This window comes from Corvus hawaiiensis, chromosome 5 (genome assembly GCF_020740725.1).
Source record: "Corvus hawaiiensis isolate bCorHaw1 chromosome 5, bCorHaw1.pri.cur, whole genome shotgun sequence".
In the NCBI taxonomy this organism is placed as follows: Eukaryota; Metazoa; Chordata; class Aves; order Passeriformes; family Corvidae; genus Corvus; species Corvus hawaiiensis.
The window spans coordinates 19,456,887-19,481,495 of NC_063217.1; the positions used below are offsets into that span (position 1 = coordinate 19,456,887).

At 40.8% G+C, this 24,609-nt stretch overlaps 1 protein-coding gene across 2 annotated transcripts in view; it reads left to right on the forward strand.

Annotated features, from left to right (window-relative positions):
• Window positions 1-16,720: 16,720 nt before the first annotated feature.
• TBC1D19 (TBC1 domain family member 19) overlaps window positions 16,721-24,609 on the forward strand; it is a 53,699-nt gene continuing 45,810 nt past the window's right edge. For both annotated transcript variants that reach the window (XM_048304817.1, XM_048304819.1), the window contains exon 1: window positions 16,721-16,878. In XM_048304817.1, coding sequence (XP_048160774.1) covers window positions 16,780-16,878 — 99 coding nt within the window. In that variant the 5' untranslated portion in view covers window positions 16,721-16,779. The remainder of the gene's footprint in view (window positions 16,879-24,609) is intronic.

Consider the following 24,609-nt stretch of genomic DNA (forward strand, 5'->3'; position numbering starts at 1 on the left):
GCCAGTGCAGGTCTCGTATCGGTTTCAAACATATGCGGGACAGGGTGAAGGACCAGCTTCCCCAGGACAGCAGGAGCTCCTCACTGAGCCCCAGCCCAAGGGATGGGCCCACTTCAGTGTCAAGAAATGCCTGCTAAGCACATGCAAGATGGATGAAGCCAACGAGGCCAGCAGCCATGGCCAGAGGCTCCATGGAGTTGGCAAAAAGGCAAACTGAACCAAGCTGCACTGGACACAGCTCTCTTTTGTGCTCTCTGCAGACAGCAAAGGAGCTGAGAACACAGTGGTAGGAGGCAGCACATGCAGCACAGGCTTGAGGAGTTGAGGGGTAAGTAACTAACTCCAGAAGGTACTAATTTCCACCAAAAGCAAGCGCAGAATGCATGAGGGAATGATATCCCATGCAAATCCCAACAACTGTGGAGCTACTGTTTAAAACAAACAAGATCACCGTGTGCGCATGCTCAGGACTCTGAATTTGTAAGGCGCAAATTTTCTTTTTGCAAATTCCTCTACAAATTTGTCCAGACCATGCAACCAAAGATTTTTATCTGTTATTAGAGTCCTCACCAGTTTTCCTTCTCTGAATGCCAGGCTTACAGACTGGCTTACCGAGGGTTTAGTCCCCCTGGAGTCCTTTTTAAACACTGGCATCACATTTACACAATTTTTTTTCCCTGGCAACAGCATAGTTCTAAACAATAGATTGCACATCATGGTTAATAATTTTACTATTTCCTTTAGAAGTTCTGGATGAATACCATCTGGTCCTGGGCTGAGCTCGATTCAGCATCTGCTGGTTAAATTGCCAGAGTAAATGAGGAAGAATTTGCTATGAACTCTTGACTCCCCTTTTGGAGTGGATTTCTGTATGAAACATATCAAGATCAAAGAGTTTTATTTTCCAGGCTTTTATTTTGCATAGATTTACTCAAATGTACAGCCAATAGTCCTCATGTTTGGACACTTCTGAGTTGCCTTTATAATATCATTTCTCTACACTACATTTAGCTAACTGCATGACAGATCACTCTCCATACAGATCAATATCACCTCATTGTCTCCCTGCAAGTTTCAGGAGAGGAAAAAAAGGAGGTTTTAATGAAATGCTTGCTCATTGCAGACTTAATTTTATAATTTAGGAGAAACAAAAACCTGGGTGTCTGTCCCATTTGAACTTAATCATGCATTATTTGGGATGTTGAAAGTTTTAGGCAAGAACTTCCCTTGAGCTGGCAGCTTTATTAGCAACAGCGATTTATTAATAAAATTATTTTTTAATTAAGAAATACCTTAGGTACCTTAATATGACTGTGTAGGTAGTTTGGACAAAAGTGTACAAAAATACTTTTCCCTATATTTGAAGGAGGCTTGCTAATCCATGATAACAAAAGAATCTGCCTTTTTTTTTCCTTTTAATTCTAGTCTTTATCTTATTCTCCCCTGTAATGTCATATACCAAACTCACTGCCTTTGCAGCCAAAACAGTTGCTGTGCTCTGTAATTTCCTGCCATGTGTATCTTTTCTCATCCAAAACTAAACCACGTCAATTTAGTTACCTCATTCTTTTTTCCTGAAGAATAATGTGCTCCGTTTTTTCATTAATTTGACAAAGATCTTTACTTAATTTAAATAGAAAGTCCACTTGTAAAATGATGAATTTGGAAAAACATATCTTTATCTGGTGTCAAACTTACTAACAGTTTTAGGTTTGCTCCCATATATTTTTTGTCCTGAAAAATGAAATAAAATAAACTAGTTAGAAAAAACATATATGGAAAGTCACGGTCTACTTCTGTTCTCACTTGCCAGGTTTATGCTGGCATTAGGTCTCTGATTCAGTGGAGTTACTCTCACAGGCACAAACTACAGGGAGATCAGGACCAGGCCACACTTTTGGAGAACACACAGAATTCTCAGGAACACATTTATCATAAACTTTTCAAGGTGATCTGAGCCTGAGTCCTATCAGTGTCTCACAGTATCTGCATTTAAACAATTTATTTCATACTGATCTGAACTCAATAACATAATAATGAAATTTACTTCAGCACACTTTGTTGTACCATCAGTAATTTCTGAAATACCATTCACCAACCATGGATGGGATCAAAGGCAAACAATTTGCTGCTCCTGCTGCCCCTGCAGTGCTTCTGCAAAGGTCATGTATTATGTGACAAGTTGCTTAATAAATCTCTGGAAGACTCCACAGGTCTTCAATGATGAAAGTCTATGTATTTAGGTCATGTTATTATTGAAACACATCTCAAGGTACCTTTAAAATTGTTTGGGCGTGACCACTTTTCATTCTTTTGATGTGCCAACTCATAGTGTTTCAACTTGCATGTTTGCAGTACCATCTACCTGACCTCCCTGTGAGATGCAATACAGCTGGTCCTTACGCCTTCAAGGGCATCCAGGCAGCCTGTCCTACCACCTTCCTCAGAAGAGAGGAAATGAGACCTCCCAGGTGATGGCTGTGAGTTCTGTACAGTGTTCAAGGCTCTCTGATGAACAGGATGAATAAAGCATATTGTCTCTGTAAATTCTCAGGTCCAATTTCATACTCACGGTAAAGTTTCTGTGGGCTTCCAGCATGAAAGGGATTTCTGCTCCAGAGATTTCTATGCAAATTTGTATACAATTTAGGGAAACTGCTTCAAAGAAATATGTGTAAATCGTTTGTCCAGTGTAACATAAGATCTCATAAAAATCCTTCTGACACCCTGTGACATTACTGAAGTCTGGGATGATTCACTATCTACTCATTCCTCCCAAATGGTTTAGCATGTTGCTACTCATGTCAGCCCTTCTCAGCCTGTCACTGAGCTCAGATGCATGTCCTCGCCCAACACATCTGGTGCTCTAACTATTAAAAATTGAGAGGAGAAGTTACATTAATGCTCTCTGAACAACTGAGGGTGATCCTTTTTCTTTGTGTGTCTTATCAAATGGAGACATAAGTGCTATAAGGAATGAATACACACCCAATGAAAGAGGAACATAGATATTTTTAAAAGATGCTCATTTCTTTTGCAGACTATACATGATGTTGTACAACCCTGTTGTTTTCCTTCACCCTGTGAATATTAATTTGCTAGGAAAAAAACAGTTCAAGATTTAAGCTAGAGATGCAAGAAAATAGCTCTGCATACCCTTATCCTGCAGGTATATTATGTGCTAGAACCCCATGCCAAGTAACCTGCATCAACACATGGCCCAAGAGGTCACTTTTTTTGGATTATATTAACACTATCAAGTGCTGGTACCATTAATGTTCTCCTTTGAGCATATCTTTGCATACTAGACCAGCATCAGTCAAAGTCAAAATCCATCCCATGTTCTAAGGTACCGGTTGTCTGAAACTTTTCTGAGGTACAGTAGCGGCTGTAACAAAGATAAAAGATCAGGGGTTGTCACCAAAAACAACCCCAATAGGTTATAATGTCAGCAACACAATGGTATAACTCTTCTTAACAGTACTCAACTCCTTAACGAAGTTCAAAACTTCAACAGGCTGCTAAATAAACCCCCACCTGTAACATCTGAGAACCATAGTGTTTTATTTTAGGATTCCAGTTGGCCACATAACAAAGTCACAGCTATTTTACCACAAGAGATTTTCATTAGTATGTCTCACAGAGATTTATTAAAGAAGTTAGTTATGTTAACTGCAGCTGCTATGAGTTTCAAGTTAAAGATGGAAAAAACAAAGCGAAGTATTTGGCACAGGCCACTCAGTGGGAAAGTGGAAAAGTTGGGAAAAGCAAGGCAGTCTTTTCAGACTGCTGCTGCCTGATACTCTGCTCTCAAAAGAAGCCATGCTGTCCTCATGACATTAAGATCAAATGGATTTCCATATTTCCACAGAATTAGATAAAGAGATGTTAATTTCGCAAGACCAACTAAGCAATTTAGAGACTGGCTGTGCAATTAGCAGGGAGGAAATAGAGAAGGTCAGCTAATGTATTATTGGATGAATTGGTACCAGCATGTCTGAAGCCAGGGCTTTAATTTAAGATCCCAAAGTTTGTGTGTCTTACTATGTACAGAGAGAAATTACTTTGTGTTCCATGACATCTCATCTAACATCAACATTTTTATAGGGCTATCAGTTTCTGTTGATGATAAAGTCCCATAAGGTAACATTACTGAAATCTGTTCACTGACATCTGAGTTCCCAAGAGTTATCTAATCCTTGTTTTAAGGGAACCCAAGACATGGGAAGCAAGAGAGGCATCATCTCTATTAGACAAATACTGGAAATTACACTTACATAAAAATAATAAATTTAATTATCAACAGTCATTCTTTAAAAGTTTCCATTTTTTATAGGAAACATAAGCTTCCTATGACCAGTCATCTGATTTGACATAAATTTGCACAAGTCTGCACAAAAAATGGAATATACCACTTTATTCTATTTTGATGGATTCTCTGTTATTCTGTAACTGAAGAGAGCACATAGACTCATTTTAAAGGGTAACTGGCTAAACTTCCCAACAACTGAATTCTAAGTATGAATTTTAGTCATTTGAAACAATTCAAACCATGAAGTGAGGGTAAAGAACAAAAACTTTAGAAGGCATTGAAAAATGTCTCTCCATTAGAAGACCAATCTACCATTACTACTGGTATAACACAGACAGCTACTGCACTCTATAAACCCCTACCAGCAAAGCCCACAACGAAACAACACTCCTTGAAAGTACATAACCAAAGTAGGATTTTGATCTAACAAAAAGAAAAGCAAAAGATGATGTGATGTCCAGAATTTTGCTGGTTTCCCATTGTCGTGATTTTACACGGAAGGGTACTCAGACAGAGAAATGACAGGTTGTCCCCTTCAAATTGTGGGCTTATATAATGAAAGTAAGATTTTAAATTAGGCTCATGGCCTGCGTTTTGTTGTACACAAGTATTTTATTGTTTGACTCTTGTTCTTCTACTGTGACAATCTCCAGACCAGTTTTTTCAGTTAAATGGAACTCTGTCAGCTGGCAGTTTGGACTAATCATTGAACCCAGTAAGATGAGATACAGGGAGACCTTCAGGAGCAAAGACAATTTACCCCAGCTGAAGTTCTCCTCTAGATCTTAATTTCTGGAATGTTTAGCTTTATTTGTAAATTAGCTAAATGCTCTTCACATTTTGGACTTCTTTGATAGGTATAATGCTGTATGTAGAACGTTGTCAGTTATAATTTTCTGAGAAACCGAGGGAGGCAGGTCAAGTCCATAATGACAAAAAATACTCAATTTCTTTTAATTATTGTGCTAAGCTGTCCTGGAAGTATTTGATAGTGATTTCAAAACATTATTAAAATACTGAAACACTGAAAATAATACTTTCCAGAGTTTCAGCACAGATGGGCCGTTAAACGATAGTACTGTTGGCCTTACTTGCCACGCTTTTGTCTATATAATCCTTAAGAAAACATATGCTGAGGAACAATTGCCATAGTCAATTTGGGCAATTTGCTCATGTTTATACAATATTACATTGTGCAGGGAGTTAACGTGACTGAAAGTATCTAAGTTTAAATTAATTTTCATTGTTTAATCTTTGCTTACATTACAAAACTGTTTTGAATCTGCCAAGAAGTCTCAACTCTCAAAAGAAGGGAGAAACAAAAGTCCAAGGACAAACTCTGCTGTGAATTCTCTACACTCACTTTTTGACAGTCAGATTCAGTCAGGCTACTGTGGTGTGCCCAAATATCCAGGGTATATAAATAAAGCATATAAGTCGGATCTCTGGGATGTAATCCTTGTATATAGAAAAGGTACGTGCTACGCTCTTGATTTCACTTTAACAAACATTTGAAAATTTGCAGTAGACTGACTGCAATTAACTGGATATTTTTTTCTAACACTTTTGTGTGTGTGCCTGAAGTCATTATCTCATTATATTTGCCATTATATATTGCATTATATTATATTTTTTATATTATATAGTCATTATATTTGCAATTTCATGCATTCTGGTTTGGCCCTTTCCAGCACCACCTGCACTGGTGCTAAGTGTGCTTTGTACAGAAAAAGCAGTGCAGAACACAGAGTCACAGATCATACACGAATTGTGGCTACTGTGTCCCTTCTTGGATACCTCATCTCTTCACAATGTTCTTCTTTTATTCTAACACATTCATTTTGCAATCCTACAATGTGGGAAAAGGGAATGAATTGAAGTAGGAAAGGTATTTCTGATGAGATAATTACAAAAGAGCAGTAACAGTTAGAGTTTTGTTTTTACAAGCTTTGCTGACTGAAGTTCCTGAAGCAAGTAAAGGGTTTTTAAAATATTCTAAGCAATATGCTAGTGAAATGCTCCCAGATTCTACTGTAACCCACTCTGGTTTTAAACCCAGTGGTATTGGAAGTATAATCCTGCTCAAACCCTAATCTAACAGTGATCTTATCTCTTTAATTCCAATTTATATTTCATTTAGAAAGTCAGAATTATCAGCTGCAATTTTATTCTTTGTAAGACAGACCTCCCCAAAATCTTCACTTAATCCTCAATGAATGCTAATGAAAGCTATCAGGAGCCAAAAAGGAATGTTCTGGTAAAAAAAAAAAAAAAGGTAACACGCTATTTCATTAGCTGTTAAACTGAGCCATTTCATACCAGAATATCTTTTTCACAAGACCTTATAAGGAGAAAGCTGGAAATTTCAAATTGGATCATGTCGGAAATATTCAAATAAATTCTAAAAAATGAGATCATGATACAAATTGGTAAATAAATTTTCATTTTCTGTTTCTAGAGGAGTAGATGGCAGGTGTAAGGAGCCAATTTAGTTTGAATTCAGACATTTTAGTTTGCCTAAGCTCTGGTTGTCAGGGCTGTCAGAGGCACGTGGGGGAGGGAGCGTACGCCTGCCGCTGGCAGGGGCAGCCAGGAGCGGGGGAAGCCTGGTCTCTGCGGAGCCCTCGCCTGGCAACACCCCCAGGAGGCGGCGGGAGACACTGCGGAGGGGCTGCTCCGATCAGGGCGCGAACAGGCCTCCACCAATGGACGGCACAGCAAAGTTGGACGGGGACAATGGTTCCCTGTCCTCGGGCAGACTTTGGGAGGGGCCAGGGGCCTCTAAAACCCAACTGCAGCAAGGCTCGCTGCTGCTCGCTGGGGCTCGCTCCCTGCTTTGCCCTGGCCCCAGCCTGCCTTCTGGCTCTCCTGCCCTCGCTGGTTCGCCCTCACACCTGTCCAGCCTTCCTGTGCCCCTGACCACTTTGCCCCGCATCCTTGCCTGGGCTGCCTGCTTCCTTCCCTGCCGCCCCGATCCAGGCGGTCGCCGCGACCCTGTCCAGGGTCCTGCTCCTCCCGTCCGAGCGCCCTCTCCCCGCGTGTCCGCTGCCGTCGCCGCGGGAGCCGCGCCCCGGCGGGAGCCGCGCAGGCTCGGTCAGAGCCACGGGCGGCCACAGGCAGGCAGCGAGCTCACCTGCGTGTCCGGGGGGCCGCCTGGACACCGACAGCACTGCCCTGCCTTGCTGCTGGTAACGCCCTCTTTTTCTCTCTGTCCGCTCTCTCTCATCTCCCCCACTCCTTTTCCATTTTCATTTCTTGCCTGTCTCTTCTAGCCCTCTTTCGTTTGGGCAACTCCTTTTCCTTCTCCTTTTTGTTACCAATAAACGGTTTTTCAGATACAACGTTTTACTCGTTTGGCTTAATTTCGTTCCCAACCACCCATTTTTAAAGTAACTCTACGCAGTTCCCCACGGTGGAACATGACTGTAGGACATATACAATATTATCCAACCTAAAATAATAGGAAACTTTTATCCTTGTGTTCTGACGTGTTACTAAATATCCAAGGCCTTACAGATTTAATGCTGTTTGAGAAGAAACTGGCAGTACAAATTGATAGTTTTTGATGAAATCCAGCTTACTTATCAAGAAGGCAGTAAGTTTCATTTCCCTTAAAAGTACAGGGGAATGAGAAAAAACCCCAGGATTTTTCCTTGCTTGCACTTTTTCCGTCATCCTGACATGGTGGCTCATTTAGTTAGTGGCATGGTAACAACTTCTGTTCCTTCTTCAGTGCATCCTCATGAGTGCTTCTTTACTTATTGCCCATCCTATTTGTGTGTAGATTTCTCCTCCTTTAGGCCAACTTAACCAAAACTGTGAATTTGAAAAAGGCACCTTAGGTCTGGAGTGTCCATCTCTTAGGCAACCCAACTGAGCTGGATTCAGTATTCCCAACAGTGGTGTTATTTCCAGCTTTAAGGAGGAAATAAATGGTTAAGTCTCAAAGATTTGTGCCTCTTGGATAAAGTTATGAAAGCTAGTAGTATCTTGCTACACAAGGATATTTTAAAAAAATATTTTAAAGAAAAAAGGATATTAACTCATGTCACAGTTACATTTCACTAGAAGTTAAAACCATTGCATGGCTATAGATACTTGGGGGGTTTTGGTGTCCTAAACCACTGAATAATGATGCCAAAGTAAAGTGTTTTTCTATCTGAATATTTGATCATAAAATCAACATCCATATATACATTTTCTCCAACAAATCCCCTACCAAGCCTGTTCTACAAGCTTTTTAAAGTTTTGTCCCATCCATAATATTGCTGCAAACCTCATAGATATATCTGGAAAAAAAAACCCCCAACCCTACATTTTAAAAGTAGCTTCCTTCAAAGAGTCCATGTCATGAAGTTGTGTCAGGGGAGGTTTAGGTTGGATATCAGGAAGAGGTTCTTCACTCAGAGGGAGGCTGGGCACTGGAACAGGCTCCCCAGGGAAGTGGTCACAGCACCAAGTCTGACCGAGCTCAAGAAATATTTGGACAATACTCCCGGGCACATGGTGTGACTCTTGGGGATGGTGCTGTGCAGGGTCTGGAGCTGGAGTCGATGATCCTGATGGGTCCCTTCCAACTCAGGATATTCTGTGATTCTGTGATGATCTCATGCTGTTATTTCCCTGTATGCCAATACATATGTGGGGAGACAAGCTTATGTATCACACCTTTGATCTAAACCTTTATTATGCTGCTTTTTTTATTAGCCTAATTTTGCCAAAATGAAAAGCCCTTCTGCTGTTGAACAACACCAATGAGGTATTTTAATTCTATATTTTAGGTTGTTGCTATATACTGTCCAGCAGAAATTCACCCTGCTCTACTCTCTATGAGTGCAAGCCTTGACGCAGTTTCAGACAAAGACCAGGAAATTTTATCCACACTAGCTACTAGAGTGTATACATGTATTTATTTAAGCTCAGAGCACATTTTATCCCATCTGCTCTGGAAAATGTGTTCTTCGCTAAACAGTGGATAGGAATGCTGGCCACAGGGGTCCTTCCTATGAAGAACGAAAGTGATCAATGATAAATTGCATTGCTATATGACTGCTTACTCATATTAATGACTGATAGTCTCAGCTAGGCTGTACAGTTTTTGGTTTATCAGTTTCATACCTTGTCTCTTCACTTTCTTTTTTGCAATAAATACAATTTATTTCAACCCTTCCTGAGCCCTTTAGCACATTCACCTTTGTGAATGTTTTCTAATTTTCCTTCCTCGTCTTTCTGGGGACATGTTGCAATATAGATTGTAAGATTCAAGCCTGTATCCTGTAATTAACAAAATAATACAATTTTTTAGGTACTACCTCTGTCCTTTTTTTAATTTAGCAAATTTGTTGTGCATTTCAAAGATTTCTTCACAGACCTCTAAACAGTGATGCAAACCAGAAAACCTAACTGCATTTTTATATTTAAAATTTTTGGTTTCCATGTGCAGAGCTTCATCTGAAATCAAATCATTTGGGTTTGTCTGTCCTCCCTAGAGCTGTGTATAATATTTTGGTGTAATTTTTCCTTTAAGCAGATCCGTATATTAATTTATATGCTTTGGCTTAGTGAAAGCAGGGTAGTCTGCTACTCAATGGCTCTGAATCCAGCTTTCAGAGCTGTGCTTCACATATGTGTGCTCTTCTATCTCACTGTTCCACTCTTTTTTGGGCGAATTCTTGAGCATGTTATTATAATGAACTTATTTCCACAGAAAAAGCTTGATCATTTAATTGTGTTTCATATATGCACAACAATTCCTGTAACAGGCAGTATTAGTAACCAGTGTTTCAGATAATTTTCTGCAATAATGTATTCCTTCATATAAACAGAGAAACGGTAGAAATTTAGAAATTAGGGCTCAGTTTTACATTTTGACAATCTCTTTTGAATTAATATAGGACAACTGCAAGTATTTCAACATAGGATTCTTTAGGCCCCCACCATGGCCTGAGATGTGTCAGAGAAGATTCTAGTCCATAGCTGGTGATGATATTAATCAGTGCCTGGTGCTCCCTTTCGATGATATACGGCATTTGTCAGTACAGGGAAAGGAAAGCACCATCACGGGAGACAAAACGGAGAAATTTATGAAGGTTCTGCTTGCTATGTTCTGCTCGTTCAGCATTTCCTTTTTGTGGCACTTCCAGCTGTCTTTCCAACAGAGCAGACATCAAGTTAAGGAAGCAGAAATTAAGGTAAAAGATATCTGAAAAATCCTTTTAATGGAAGTAAAAATCTTTATGACTTAAACTAGATTGTTCCTTTGAACAGTTACAGTAGCTGGTTAACCATAACCATTACAAAAACCCTTCAAGAGTTTCTAGTTCCTCTAGGTTTGTTCTTCACTTTTGAATCGTCTATTTGAAAATTTATCAAACAAGAAAATGAAACAATGGAATAATCCTTCACATGGAACAAAAAAAAAAAAAAAAAAAAAAAAAGAAGAGAAAGGATTAATCAACTTTGTCATCAAATCTTAATCAGAAGAATAAAAAGTATCCAAGAAGAGATCCTTGTTCTGCCACTGAAGTTTATAGTTCTACCTCTTAATGATTAAGGAGAAGGCAGCTATGATCTAGACACTAAATAATGTATCCAAGGTGGTCTGCTGGTTGTTGAAGACTTGCAACACACACTGATATGACTGAGTAGTAAATTGTATATATTTCAGGCAGTGAACAAAAGTATAACAGACTACCTTAAAACATTTATTATGTTTTCCACAGAAGACAAATTCTCCTACTGCAATAATATAGGATATAGCATTGAGAAGCTATTTCAGTAGAGTAATGCTCAATATTGTGTAACAAATAAACAGAGAATGAGAAGGTTTGATATTTTTCAAAAGTAGATATAAAACATCACCACACATATGTTTTTAGACATTTTCATAGCATCATAGAAAGGCTTGGGTTGGAAGGAACCCTAAAGATCATCTAGTTCCAATCCCCCCCTCCAAGGGCAGGGATGCCACCCACTAGATCAGATTGTTTCTGTTTTTAAAAAGAGCATACTTCTTGTGACAGACAAGAACCAAATTCTACTTACATTTTGATCACATAGACCCACTGGCGTCCATAGGTTTGAAAAGAACACAGAATCTCACCCTAGCACACCCACACACCTGTAAGCTCTGACATGGAGATGTTAACTAAGGATCTACTGAGACAGTTCTTTTTACTGCATTTCTTCCTTACAGACCAATTGGCTAACGTTTGTAAAAACCTTAAAAGAAATAGCTAAAGTAAGCTGCTGTGTGTGAATTGAGAAAATGCTTGTTCAGGAATGCTGAATCATGTCTTTTAAAAGGTTTGGCTAAGTGCAATAGTTGTGTAAATTTCCCGACAGACTTGCTCTCAGCTGAATATACAATTTAAAGATACAAAATATATATACCATGAAGGAATTGCATAAACTACTCAGTGTATAAACTGTACTAGTGATTCAGCATGTGTTTCTCTTCAGTGTGTATCTAGATCAAAAGACTCCATTTCTGCTTTAAGTCCAAGAAATCCTACGTTGGCGTAATTATATCTTAATGCACGGTGCACATGTGGGATTTTACCAACCAGAAGAAACAGAATATTACTGCTAAACCCCGTGTTACTTGACTAATAAGAGAACACATGAAAAATTGACTAAATCTAATAACACTAGAAAAACTAGGGACTTTGTGCATGTTAGTTTTGTTACATATTCGATAACTCACAGTTCCTGCTATGACTCAGAAATGCTACAAAAAAGTACCAGTAATAGATATTATGACCTGAGGTACATGGTCCACTCGAGGGAGGCTTACACCTATCTAAAGCCAAGGTTTGGTAGGAAATTACCTAAAATAAAGAATTGAAGCAATGAGAAACTCGTAAAACTAGACTGATAATCCTTGATATCACTGGTAGTCAAAGACTAACTCTCAAGTTCAGCAACATATTAGAGACAATACATTATGTCTCATGAACAACAGTCTGCAGTAAGAGATGTTTTCTGCTCTGATAAGTGAAGATACATCATCTAAACTTCCTCAGTTCTTCAGATTGCATCAGTGGTATTGGGGGGGGAAAAAATCTCATTACTCCACAGGAACTGATTATTTTAAAGAAAGTATTGAAACTTGTCAAAATACACAGTCACTTTTTGGTAATTTGAATAAAGTTTGAAAGTCAGGAGGGTGAGTCACTGGCAGAACTTTCTTCTTTTGTCATTCCTCTGTTATCAGTTCCAAACAATATATCATGATTCTGACTGCACAAGGGAACCAGTGGATATTATAAAGGGGATCTTGCAGGATTGGCCCATAACAGAGATTAAAGTTTAATATACATTTGTCTAATATAAAGGGTGAGCACACCCAATAAAAGACTGAATATGATATTCTCGGAAAGTACCTGCTCGGATGAGAAATCTATTGGAACCTGACACTTTAGTTCACAAGTGAAGTTCTGATAATGGCTTGAAATGGAGGACTGAGGTTATGGATTTTAAGCCCTCATGAATTAAAATAGTTCCAAGTGGAGAAAGAAGACGTGAAGTTTTGGCCAGGAGTAGCTTTTAGATGAAAAGAACACTAACCAACTACACAAAAAATCCAGTTTATCTGAACGGGGATAAAAGTACCCTGTCTGAAGAAAGGTGGATTTGGAGGGTTTGGGGAGTAAGGGAGGATGTGTGTAGCTTTTGTTTGAGTTTGTTGAGGTTTTTTCCTCTAATGTCTTATCCTTCTGTTTTGGCAGAAAATAGAAAGTTGTTGGGTTGTTGTTGTTTTTTGGTTTTGATTTGGTTTTGGTTTGTTTGGGGGTTTTCTGTTTGTTTTTTGTTTGTTTGATTGTTTTCCCTAAACCTAGGTTTCTGTGGCACTTGGCTGATCTGGGACACAGCCATCCTTACATTTGACCCAGACTGCCACTAGGGTTTGCCCACACTATCATCCTCCTGGCAGTGTCTCATGCAACACAAAAAAAACTTAGAGAGCTACACAATATTTATGATACATTTTCAGGCTGAATGCAATATGCAGCTCTCCCCAGACAGCATTAACCCCCTTGGCACTCAGGCTGCAAAGGAAAGGGAAGTGGCTCACCTACAGTAATAAGTCCCAATGATTGCATGCTTAGTCCTAATCTGCACTGTACCTTGTTCCCTTTTACTGCCAGCACTAAGTGCATGAAGGCACCCACCCTCAGAACAGGTGAGGGGGCAGTGTTCCCCCTACAGCCCCTCCGCACCCCTGTTCCCCCAGCAGAGAAAGGAGCCCCAAGAGGAGACTTCATGACTTGGCATTTCTCACAGCAACAGAATGAAAGGTGAAGATGGGATCAGGGCAGCATGGGTGTTGTGAATTCCTTAGGGGAAGAGAGTCTTGTGAGCAGCTGACTGGAAGTGCTAGGATTTTGCTGGCTGCTGGGATTTTGTGATTGGGACTGTTGGGATTTTATTGACCTTGCTGGGATTTTGTTGTCTTCCCTCACCCATTATCTGTCATACAACACCACTGCCTCCTTTAGTGATAGCTGCAGACAGCCCTGTTTGATATTAGGTCAACTAACATATTACATGGAAAAAGCCAAGCTGATTGACTATGTAATTTTTACTTTCCATTGCCAAATTCTCGATGCTTTCCAGACCCGTCAAGGCAGATTAATAAAAGACACTTGGGATACCAGTATCAAGAACAGTTAAGTGAAGTAACTTGGCACAAAACACAGTAAACAAAGGTATAACACTGTAGAGCACTGCAGCTGCAAATGGAGGAGAAATACAAAGGGAAGAAAATTGGTGGTCAGGGGTGTAAGACTGAGACACTGAGAGGGAAAGACCAACAACCCAAAACAGAAAAACTATGACATCTACACCAGACCTCCAGATAAAACCAACAAGCTACCTCTGGTATGTGGTACTGGACATCATAAAACCACTCTATGCTGACTGTACTGCAGTTGCTTACTTGCAGTTTAAAAGTAAATCATGATGAAAAAGCCGTAATTGTCAAAAACTTATCACATGAACCAAGTTAAACCAGTCATGTGATACCAGGGGGATAGGCTAAAGCATTAGTTGGGATTTCTGCCAATGCCTGTTATTTAAGTGATATTTTTTAACAACGACCCTGTATTTCTCAAGCTGCTATGCAGTACACTCCTTGTAAGGAAACAAGAAAGGAGCACACACTTAAGCATGAGATTTCTTAACTAGATATGGTAGGGATACACAAGAAGCTGTTAACAGCACTTGGTAAGATTCTGTAGATTCTCTCTTTATATTGCCTTACTTTTTAGCTTGGATTGGCATTTACAGAAAGTAAGTTTTCCAACCCATACTGGAAATGTAATTGACCAAAGGGAAACCCAGTGGAAGGAAACCAGACTGGAAATAGCCTAAGAAAACAGGGAATGAAGAGTGACAGATGTATACACGCAGAGGGTTACAAAGGCAAACTTGGAGCAGAGGTAGTCAGTTTCAGGAAATTACTCATCTGCTGCTAACATTAGTTTTTTGTCCTGTTTTCTTGACCTATAGACATCAGGATGGCTTTTGCAGACCTTCAAAGTCTTATGCATTCCACATGAAACTCACCTGATGTATCATTTCCCCATATTCCCCTGTAGCAGGGAAACACACATTTCTAATCAGCAAGGTGTTGTGGCTTCTGTCCCACTCCACGACCTGCCATGTGGCCGAACACGGTGCCTGCAGATCACATGGAAAGCATCCAGAGACTGCGTTGTGCTACCAGTAGGAATGTACCCAACTCTGAGTCCTCACATGTCAAGCAGCCCTGTGTCAAACACGCTCACCAAACACAATGTAAGACTGCCATCCCTGTAGCAGTTCACAGGTTCACTCACAAACTGGAAAGGAAAATGCTGCTGAAGACTGTGCCAGGCAAGGAGGGAGGGCTTTCTCTCACACTTGCAGCTGAAATGTAAAATTCTGGATTTCAGCTACTGACCTTCAGAGCTTATGCTCCAGTTTTCTGCATGTGCTTTTCTTAGCAGGTGAAGTTCCTACACAAACAAATGATCTTTGTCAATTAAAAAAAAAACAAACAAACCAACAAAAAACCCAAAACAAAATAAGGAGAGGTACTCTGTGTATGGGAACATTTTGCAGACTTTTTAAGAACTAGCACAGAAAGCTATTACACTTTGTATGCTTGTTCAGTTGGGACTGTAGACAAAAATTTCATTAACTCTCTCTATACACAGAAAAAAACCCCCGTGCTCACTGTTGCCCCTAAATTCATACATGCATGTAAGAAAAGAATTGACAGAAAACCTGAAGTAAATCAGAATAGACATTCAACGTACTGATAGACAACTGGGCACTTTATTTCCCCATGCTCTCCAGGAACTGAGAAGCAACATCTCCTCAGTATTTTGATTAGCATAAGTGACTTTTTCAGGTTTCTCTACAGTTCATTAAAGAACCTTATCTCTGATCTTCTATTACTGTTCTTTAAACTTCATTTTATCCAGAAATGCTCACAGATAAGTCAAAACTGGTTGCAGACAAATGAGTTCAGGTGCATTTTTATACCCACTATATGTAGTTGTTTTTTTTTTTTTACTGACACAACTGATGACAGCTATCATTTCCTCATATCTGTCACTCCCAACAGTGAAAAAGTTACTCCTGATGTTTCAGAATCTTGAAACATTCTTTGTTTTACAGAGGTCATCCTCAGAGTTGAAAATGGGTCCTAATGCTTTGGAGGTCAATGATCGGCTTTTCCATGTTATCTCCTCTCTTAGCTTATTTATTAATCATTCTAGGACTTTAAAAGTCGGTATTCTGACTCAGTAAATTAGTTTATTAAGTAAAAATTTGATTACATGGTTCTGCTGCTGATGCACATAGGAACAGATTTTGCCAGAAGAGCTAAATAAAGTTCCATGCAGGTATATCATGCAGGGAGGTGCACATAGCGCCGCACACCTGCTCGGCTTAGATGGGGACTGTGTCGGCTCCCGGTACCGAGCCCGAGCTAACACCTCACCATGCTGAGCAGACAAGGGTAAAATACCCAAAAGTGCAATAAAACTCCGCATCAGTACAGGCCGACTTGTATCCCTCAAGAAGCACACAGAAACATGTCTTCGGGTCGGAGAAACCTGTCCATAAAAAGGTATCCGCCCAGGACTCAGGACTCGTCCTGCCTTCCTGCCTTCCTGCCTCCCTGCCTGCTGTTCGTTCTGTCCTTACATAGTAGGTCAGGGCATAACGCTTTCCAGTAGTTTGCTACTAAAACTTTCTGATTGTTTGCGGACCCTCTGACTTAGGTCGTTCCTTTCGACCACGAGCATCTACGACTCTTGGCGGCTTCCTCCCCCTTCAGAGCGGGGCGGCGGGGAACCTTCCAGTGCGGCGCCGCTTCCCGCCCGGACGCAGCCGCAGAGGGGCGCCCGCTGCCGCCGTTGCCGGGTAACGCGGCGGTGCGGCGGCGAAGGCGGCCCGGCCGGGCGGGGGCCGCGATGCTCGACCCGGACCGCGGGCTGTCCCTCACCATCGCGAGGGTCGTGCAGCGGCTGCAGGGCTCCAGCCTCCACTCACAGCTGGAGCGACAGGCCCGGGTGAGCCCTGACCTGCCGCTGTGCCCCCACGCACGCCTCCCTTCCGCGCTGCCCCTCCCCGGCGCTTTGTTCCCGGCCGTCGCTCCCGGCCCGTGTGGCCTCCGCGTGGGCAGGGGGTCCGGGGCTTCCCGGTGCCACTCGTCCCTTCCCTCTTTTCCTCCTCTCGCTCCTGTTCCTCCTCGGCGGGGCCGGAGAGCCGTGTGTTTGGTTTCTAGAGCCGTGTTTATTGTGTCTTCCCTTGGGACCCAAGGATTTCGCAGTGAATATGAAGACTATACGTCTGAAATCTCACTTCCTCAAATAGAGGTCCTGAAACGAATTGGTTTTTTAATCTTTAATTTGGAGAGCTTTAAATTCCACCCACCCTCCCCCGCTCCTCTAGTGCCCCTGAGAAAATGAGGATTTGGTGAAAAGAAGGGAAAATAAATGAAAAAAACCACGCATGGAAGTGCATTTTAGTAGCTGGGAAAACAGTTGCTTTATTTAATATTTAATAACTTATCCGTACTTGAAGCCAGATTTTCATATTTCAGCTGAATTTAATTTAGTATGTTTCAGATTAAAATTGCGTCAGTTTTCGTCATCATAATAATCTAGTCATGGTGCTGTAACAAATATTGTGCCTTACTGAAATATTTTGGGTTGGGTTTTATAAAATCTTGTGCTTTTCCTGTTGTTCCCCCCCCCCCCCCCCCCCCCAACATTGCTTAAAATTATACGGGGCTTTTTTGTTGGTGTTTTTATTTTTTTTTTAGGATGCCATGTCCATTATCTGTCCATTAGTTTTGTTGCATTTTTAAATGAAACATGATTTTCCTCTTTGAATGTCCCTAAAGCTTTCTATAGCAAGTGACATCACTGCCTGTCTTTTGTTTGTTTTGTATTTAAATTTGATGATTTGGTCTCTAAATACTTTTATCAATGTGTGTCTGCCTTGCTTCTGTTGACAGGGCTTTCTAAGTATTTGAGTAAGCAAATGTGCATGACTTGAAGGGGGCTGGAATTATGGGAGAGGTTAGAGGCTGGGTTCTGCTAAATGTTGGGAAGTTGAGTATCCTAAATAGCCTGACATGAGGAGTGGAGAGCAGACCTTGTCCTCAAAACAGTGAACTCTCCTTTAATAACTCCGTTACTGCTTACAACAAACCCGTAGGCGCTCCCTTCCACGTGCATTCTTTCATCCCTGTCTCTGGCAGGGCCTGATTTCACAGTCATTTTACACTTTGCATGGGTTTTTTGAGACAGGAGGAAGCATGGAGAAGAAAAAAAAAGTGTTTATATAGGTCAAATGACCATTCTAGTCATATGGAGTGCTAAGGGGAAAGAAAAGAAACAGGGCAACAAATATTCAAGTTTATTCTTAGGAGTTGTGTTTGAAAGGTTTATAATAGAATATTGAATCAGAGCTATGGATTAGTGTAGTGATCAGAAAGTTTATAGATACATCAATGATGGGATTTCTCAATCAAATGAATTCTCTCTTGGAGATTGTAGTTTAAATTAGTAGGGCCAAATGTACACCGTGTTTGTCAGGAATCTGTGTGTTCATGATAGAAAGGGTTTTCTTATTGACCTTGCATGCATGTATGTTCTTTCCTGTATGGGAGACTTGTATTTTTAGACATGTTAGTGCTATACCATGCATTGGAGTGGCTTGTCTCATGTCCATCCTTTAGCAGCTCTGCAGAATTCTGAAAGTTTCTGAGTTTTGCTTCACTCTGTATTAAATTAGTGCTTGATATTCCTCACATTACATGGGGTATTGCTGGAGTTGCACTGTCAAATATGAAATCTTAGCTGTTGCTGTGCATCACACCTGAACTCCAGTTTACTGGTAGGATGTGATGGGGCTTTTTGTCTGCTGGTTAACAATGCTCGGTCTGCACCATTTGTGATTTTGAAGGGTGGTCCCGTTTTAGGGGATTTCAAACGATTTTGGGAGATGCACACTGTATTTTGAGAACTCTTTGGTATCACTTCAGTGCTATAGAGTGAAACTTACTTTTGTTTTGGGTATTTATACTGCAGTTATACTTCACAAATATTCTTCATCTCTTAGTGTAGGAAATGATGTTGCTGATATTTGTTCCTCAAAAATATTTACTGTCTCAGAAAACATTAGAGTCAAAATGGATCTTAAGGTCCATTAAAATATTGCCTGAAATTTTGAGAACATATAGTCTTACAAACAGTATTTTAGTTATTAACAAAAACTATGTTTTGTAAATTCATCTCTTCTTTTATTGTCTAGGAAGGAGAGCTCAGAATGAACAGTTTCATTGATGAGTTAATAGAATTTTGGGGAAAACACAGTATCCTGACATTATTTGTGAGAGGTGATAGAGTAGCCCTGTGGTTATGAACTGATCAAACCAGTGCTTTGCTTGGCTGTCACTGGGAGCCTGAGCTAGTGTCAAGGGCTGTGATACACAATCTCTTTGAAATAACTTTGGCATGGGCATCAAATGATTTGCTGTCACAGCTTGACCTCTGGGGATACCAAGATAATCACATTTTTATCCCAAGGATTGAAGTAGAGGGAGTGTCATATGCTTGTAAGTGATGAATGAATAAATAAATAAATGTTAGGTTAATTTCTGTAGGTTGAGTTTTGATATATTGATAATATTACTGCAGTTAATAAGAGAGATTAATGCGGGAAAGAGTGCTAATGTGCCTATCATTTGCTTTGGAATTTCTTCTGAACATATTTTGTAAGGTATTTGAAAGGAAAGAGTAACAGTCACAAAGAACCAAAATATTAGGTAGTAACTTTTCGACAGGTAGAATTGCTGCTGGGGTTAGTGGGGTAGCAGAGGAGATATCTCATTTTCTGAGCACAACTTCACTGTGCAAGTTTGTAATTAAATTTGTTTGTTTTTATCTTAATTTTTCTCTTCTCGCTCTGAATTGCAAATGTTTTTAAGGTAGAGATTTAGAGGTGTCTAGAAAAACTAAGACATGGACATCTTCAAGGACAAAATGCAGTTTTAAAACAAATTATTTTGTGAAATCTTGCTTAAATTCTGTTTTAGAGAAAATCTGTGTCAGTGAACTGACAATAAAAATGAAACAGTTCAGAGAAATGAAAAATGTGCTACCACTTTAGCACATTTTCATTTTGCAGCCAATTTAGAAACTTTGTTCTTCATAGGGTTTGAAGGAATTTGAGCTTTATTAATCAATATTAATTTTTGTCCCATGCAAACTTCTAATAGAAATCAATCTAACTCAGAGTTGCCCAGGACCTCTAGTGACCAGGGGCAAATAACAAGTAAAGTTAAAAAAAATCCCAACAAAACCAGACAACAAACAAAAGCTTCAGTAGTTTATTCCTGGAGAACTTCTCAAAAACAGGATGAGACAATAAAATGAAAGATAAATGTTCTAAATTATGTTTCAAATGGAACGAGAAAGACTCACAGTGCAAGGAGTCCCCATGGGCATTGTCTATGTAAATGTTCTCAAATCTGTTTCTTGTGGGTATGTCTGGAGTTGGACAACCTGAAAGGGCACTTAAAGAAAAGCACGATAAGGGCTGTTAAAGTAGGTAAAGAGGGGTGATGTAAGTGCAGAAATCAGGCCTGATACCCCATCCCACCCCACTGTAGCAATTAAGTTTGAGAGTGAGAATAGATTGTAGGAGGTACCTGAAGGTACGAAGAATGGTGGAGAGGAGATGTCATGATCAGAAATACTGTCTGGAGGAGGGGAATGTGCCATCATTCTTTGAGCAGACCTGTGATAGAACCATGTAAAGGTATCTTTTCAGCTTTATACCGGCTAGCGCTTGTTTTTCAATGCCTTAGAAAGCCTCGAGCAGCCTTGAGAGGTAGCACGGGCAATCTAGCACTTTAGTAGCTCTAAAATCGGTACCTGAATCAGCTGCAAAGCAAATACCATCAGCAGAAGCAAAGAGGGAGAAATATAGCTCCCTGCTCGCTCAATTCCCTGCAGTTAGAAGCCTTCAAATGAGACAGACGACCAGAGATGTTTACAGGAAGGTAGCTGAGCTGAGAGAGAGCCTTTGCCTCCCCTCGACCATCTTTTTATTCGGAGAAGGGGCAAGGGGATGACTGGGGGCGGACCCGGGGTGAGCGGCCAATCAGACACTGCTGAAGAGTCTGAGTTACATTCGGCTTTGCCCGCGCTTGGAACAAAAGAACTCGGAGCACATGTCTTTGGGAGGGGGGATGGGAAGCTCAAAACAGGCAGCAACAATTCCCTATTTTTTTTTCTTTAAAGCTGGGTTGTAACTCTTAGTAACTTAAAAGTGCATAGAACAGTAACAAAACAATAGTGCAAAATATAATTGTAATCTATCGTCCCTACAACTCGACAGTACCTAGGATGCCTTTAAACTAGTTCCCCAGTCAAAACTCAGGGGTTTAGTCAGGACATCTATGGTATGGAGTATCAGGACAAAGATTTACAAAATACAGTGCAAAAACCTGAGTGCAAAACAGTGCAACTTAACTTAAGGGATTAACATAAAGATCTGCAGTAGGGGGTTTACATGAAGGTGCAAAATCAGGATTCTTTTTACGGCGTCTCTTCCAGGAGGCAGTTTTAACCTCCTTAACTTTTGAGGAAGTGACATAAGGTTTTACCCACTTCCCTGGGATCCATCTCAGTCCTTGAGGGGTAGATTCACTGGCATACCCACGTCCCCAAGTCACAAGTTTGTACGGTCCTTGGATTTTTTGAGTCTCTGGGTCCCGGATCAGGACTTCTGGATTTTCCTGCAGTTTCTGTCTCCTGGTGTTCTGGAAATGACGATAGATGGGAGGGTTTGGATCCTCAAAGGTGCCATTCAGGAAGTTTATGGTAAACAGTGCTTTGCTGAGTCTGAGGACAGGTGAGTTGAGTTTGGTGGTCCCTGATTGTTGTAGCAGCATTCGCTTGAGGGTTTGATGGGCACGTTCAACAATGCCTTGTCCAGTTGGGGAGTGAGGAATACCTGTAACATGTCGAAATCCCCACTGCTGACGAAAGTTTTTAAACTCCTGGGAGGTGTAGGCAGGTCCATTATCAGTTTTTATCTCCTCAGGTATACCGAGCACAGCAAAAGCTTGGACAAGATGTTTTTCAACGTCCTTAGCCTTTTCACCTGCATGTGCAGAGGCATACATAGCACCAGAGAAGGTATCAATAGAAACATGAACGTATTTTAATCTCCCAAATTCAGGGAAATGTGTGACGTCCATTTGCCACACTTCACCGCTATTAATACCTCTGGGATTGACCCCCATGCCCAGTGATGGAAGCTGTAGCTTCTGGCAGTTGGGACATGTTGCCACTATTGCTTTTGCCTGTGTCCGCGACAGATGGAACATGCGGATAAGAGCGGGAATATTTTGATGGTACATGGCATGGCTCAATTTTGCTTGTTCAAAAACTTGGGGGAGCTTTGGTAAGTCGGCTGATAGAACTATGTCTGCTGGCATAGCCAGAGCATCAGCTCTACGATTACCTTCTGCAATAAATCCTGGCAGGTTTGTATGTGACCTCACATGCATGACAAAATAGGGATGCTCTCTGTGGGAAACCAGATAAATTAATTTTGAGAGTAAATCATAAATTTTCTTGTTTGAGATTTCTTTTAGGAGAGCATGCTCAGCTCTAACAGTTACTCCAGCTACATATGCTGAGTCTGTGACCAAATTAAAGGGTTCTTTGAACCTCTCAAATGCTCTAACAACAGCTGCTAATTCAGCTACTTGTGGTGATCCCTGGATTACCTCGATGTCAGATTCCCACTTTTGCGTCTTTGGATTTTTCCATGTGACCACGGACTTTTTACTTTTTCCTGAGGCATCAGTAAAAACGGTAATCGCATCGAGGGGTTTTCTACTTTGAATCTCTCGAGGGATGAAAGAGAATGGCAGATTAAACATGTCATGTTTTGGGTAATGATTTGAGATTTGGCCTGAGTAACTATCTAATGCAAATTGTAAATTTATATTATTTTGGAGCAGGTGATCTAATGCGTCAGTTGTTACAGGTAAGTAGATGCATGCAAAGTCACATCCTGCCAGGGTGCGGAGCCTTGCTCTACCCTTCATGATAATTTTTGCCATTAGTTCTTGTGGCTGTGTGATGGTTTTAGGAGGTTGGAGTGGAAGGAATACCCATTCAATTATGATGAGGGGTTCCTTCTGCTCTTTGTCCCACTGAAATATGAGGCCATGAAAGCGTGGTACCTTCCCTAGAATGACAAGCTTAAAGGGTAGGGAGGGCTGATACCTGTGTGCTTGTCTGGTGGAAATGAGCTCTTGTATCTTTTTGAGAGACTGCCTTGCCTCTTCTGTCAGGGATCTAGGGGATGCTGGACCGCCTTCCCCTTTTACTAGGTTTGCAATAGGAGCTACATCCTCTGTGGTGAGTCCTAACCAGGACCTTAAATACTTCAGTGTCCCACAGATCTGTTGCACTTCCTCTAATGTTTTTGGGTTATTATTAATGGTGACAGGTGTTGGGGTGATAGAGGTTTCTGTGATTTTGAGTCCGAGGTATTTCCAAGGGCTTGTTCTCTGCATTTTTTCAGGTTGTAATTCAAAGCCCTTGGCCTCAAGGGCCTCAACCACCATGTTAAGTGTCTGCTCGAGATACTGATTATTGGGAGCACACACCAGCACATCATCCATGTAATGCAGGATGATGGCTTTCTCTGCTTTGGCACGGATGGGAGATAGAATTTTAGCAATATACTCTTGGCAGAGAGTTGGGGAATTTTTCATACCTTGGGGAAGCACAAGCCAATGATAACGTTCCATGGGAGTTTCATGATTAAGAGATGGTACAGAAAATGCAAATCGAGGGGCATCTGCAGGGTGGAGTGGAATATGAAAGAAGCAATCTTTGATGTCAAGAACAGCTAAATGCCAATGTTGTGGGAGCATTGAAGGTGATGGCATACCTGGTTGAAGGGGTCCCATGTCTTCAATAACCTTATTAACTTCTCTAAGATCTTGGAGTAGCCTATATTTGTTCTTTCCCGGTTTTTGTATTACAAACACGGGTGTGTTCCATGGGCTGTTAGTTGGAACTATATTTCCTTTAGCCAATTGTTCAGCTACTAATGTTTTGAGTGCCTCTAAGTTTTCTTTTTTTAACGACCACTGGTTAACCCACACGGGTTCATCTGTTTTCCAAGTTAATTTATGTGGATGGCACTCTGCTTCAGTGGCCTGCAAGGGAAAATTTTGATGTCTAGGCGTGATATCAATTTTTGTTCCCCACTGAGACATGGCATCCCTTCCCCACAGGGTGAATTTGGTGTCTAGGACATACGGACGAAGTGTCGCTATTTGTCCTTCAGGACCTTCAATTTGGATGGTGTGTTTGGACTGCTTTGCAATTTGGGTACCTCCAATCCCTTGTATGATGCCCTGAGATTGCAATTCCCATTGCGTAGGCCACTTATCAAATGGAATGACAGACACATCAGCACCTGTGTCTAACATTCCCATGATACTGATTTTATGTGATTTGTAACGGAGCTTACATTCTATTACAGGTTTGTCATTTCCCAAAACCTCAGTCCAACAGATGGCTGGGATATGACCATCTGTGGGCAGGTATTTGGGCAGTGGAAAGGCCTGTGCAATGACTTGACCTTTAGGCATAAAGTACGGTGGATATATACATTGTACAATTAGGTTAGAACACCCGTTCTGATCCATTTTCATGAGTGTGGGTGTAACCTCTATCCCAGCAGGTGTTTCCCGA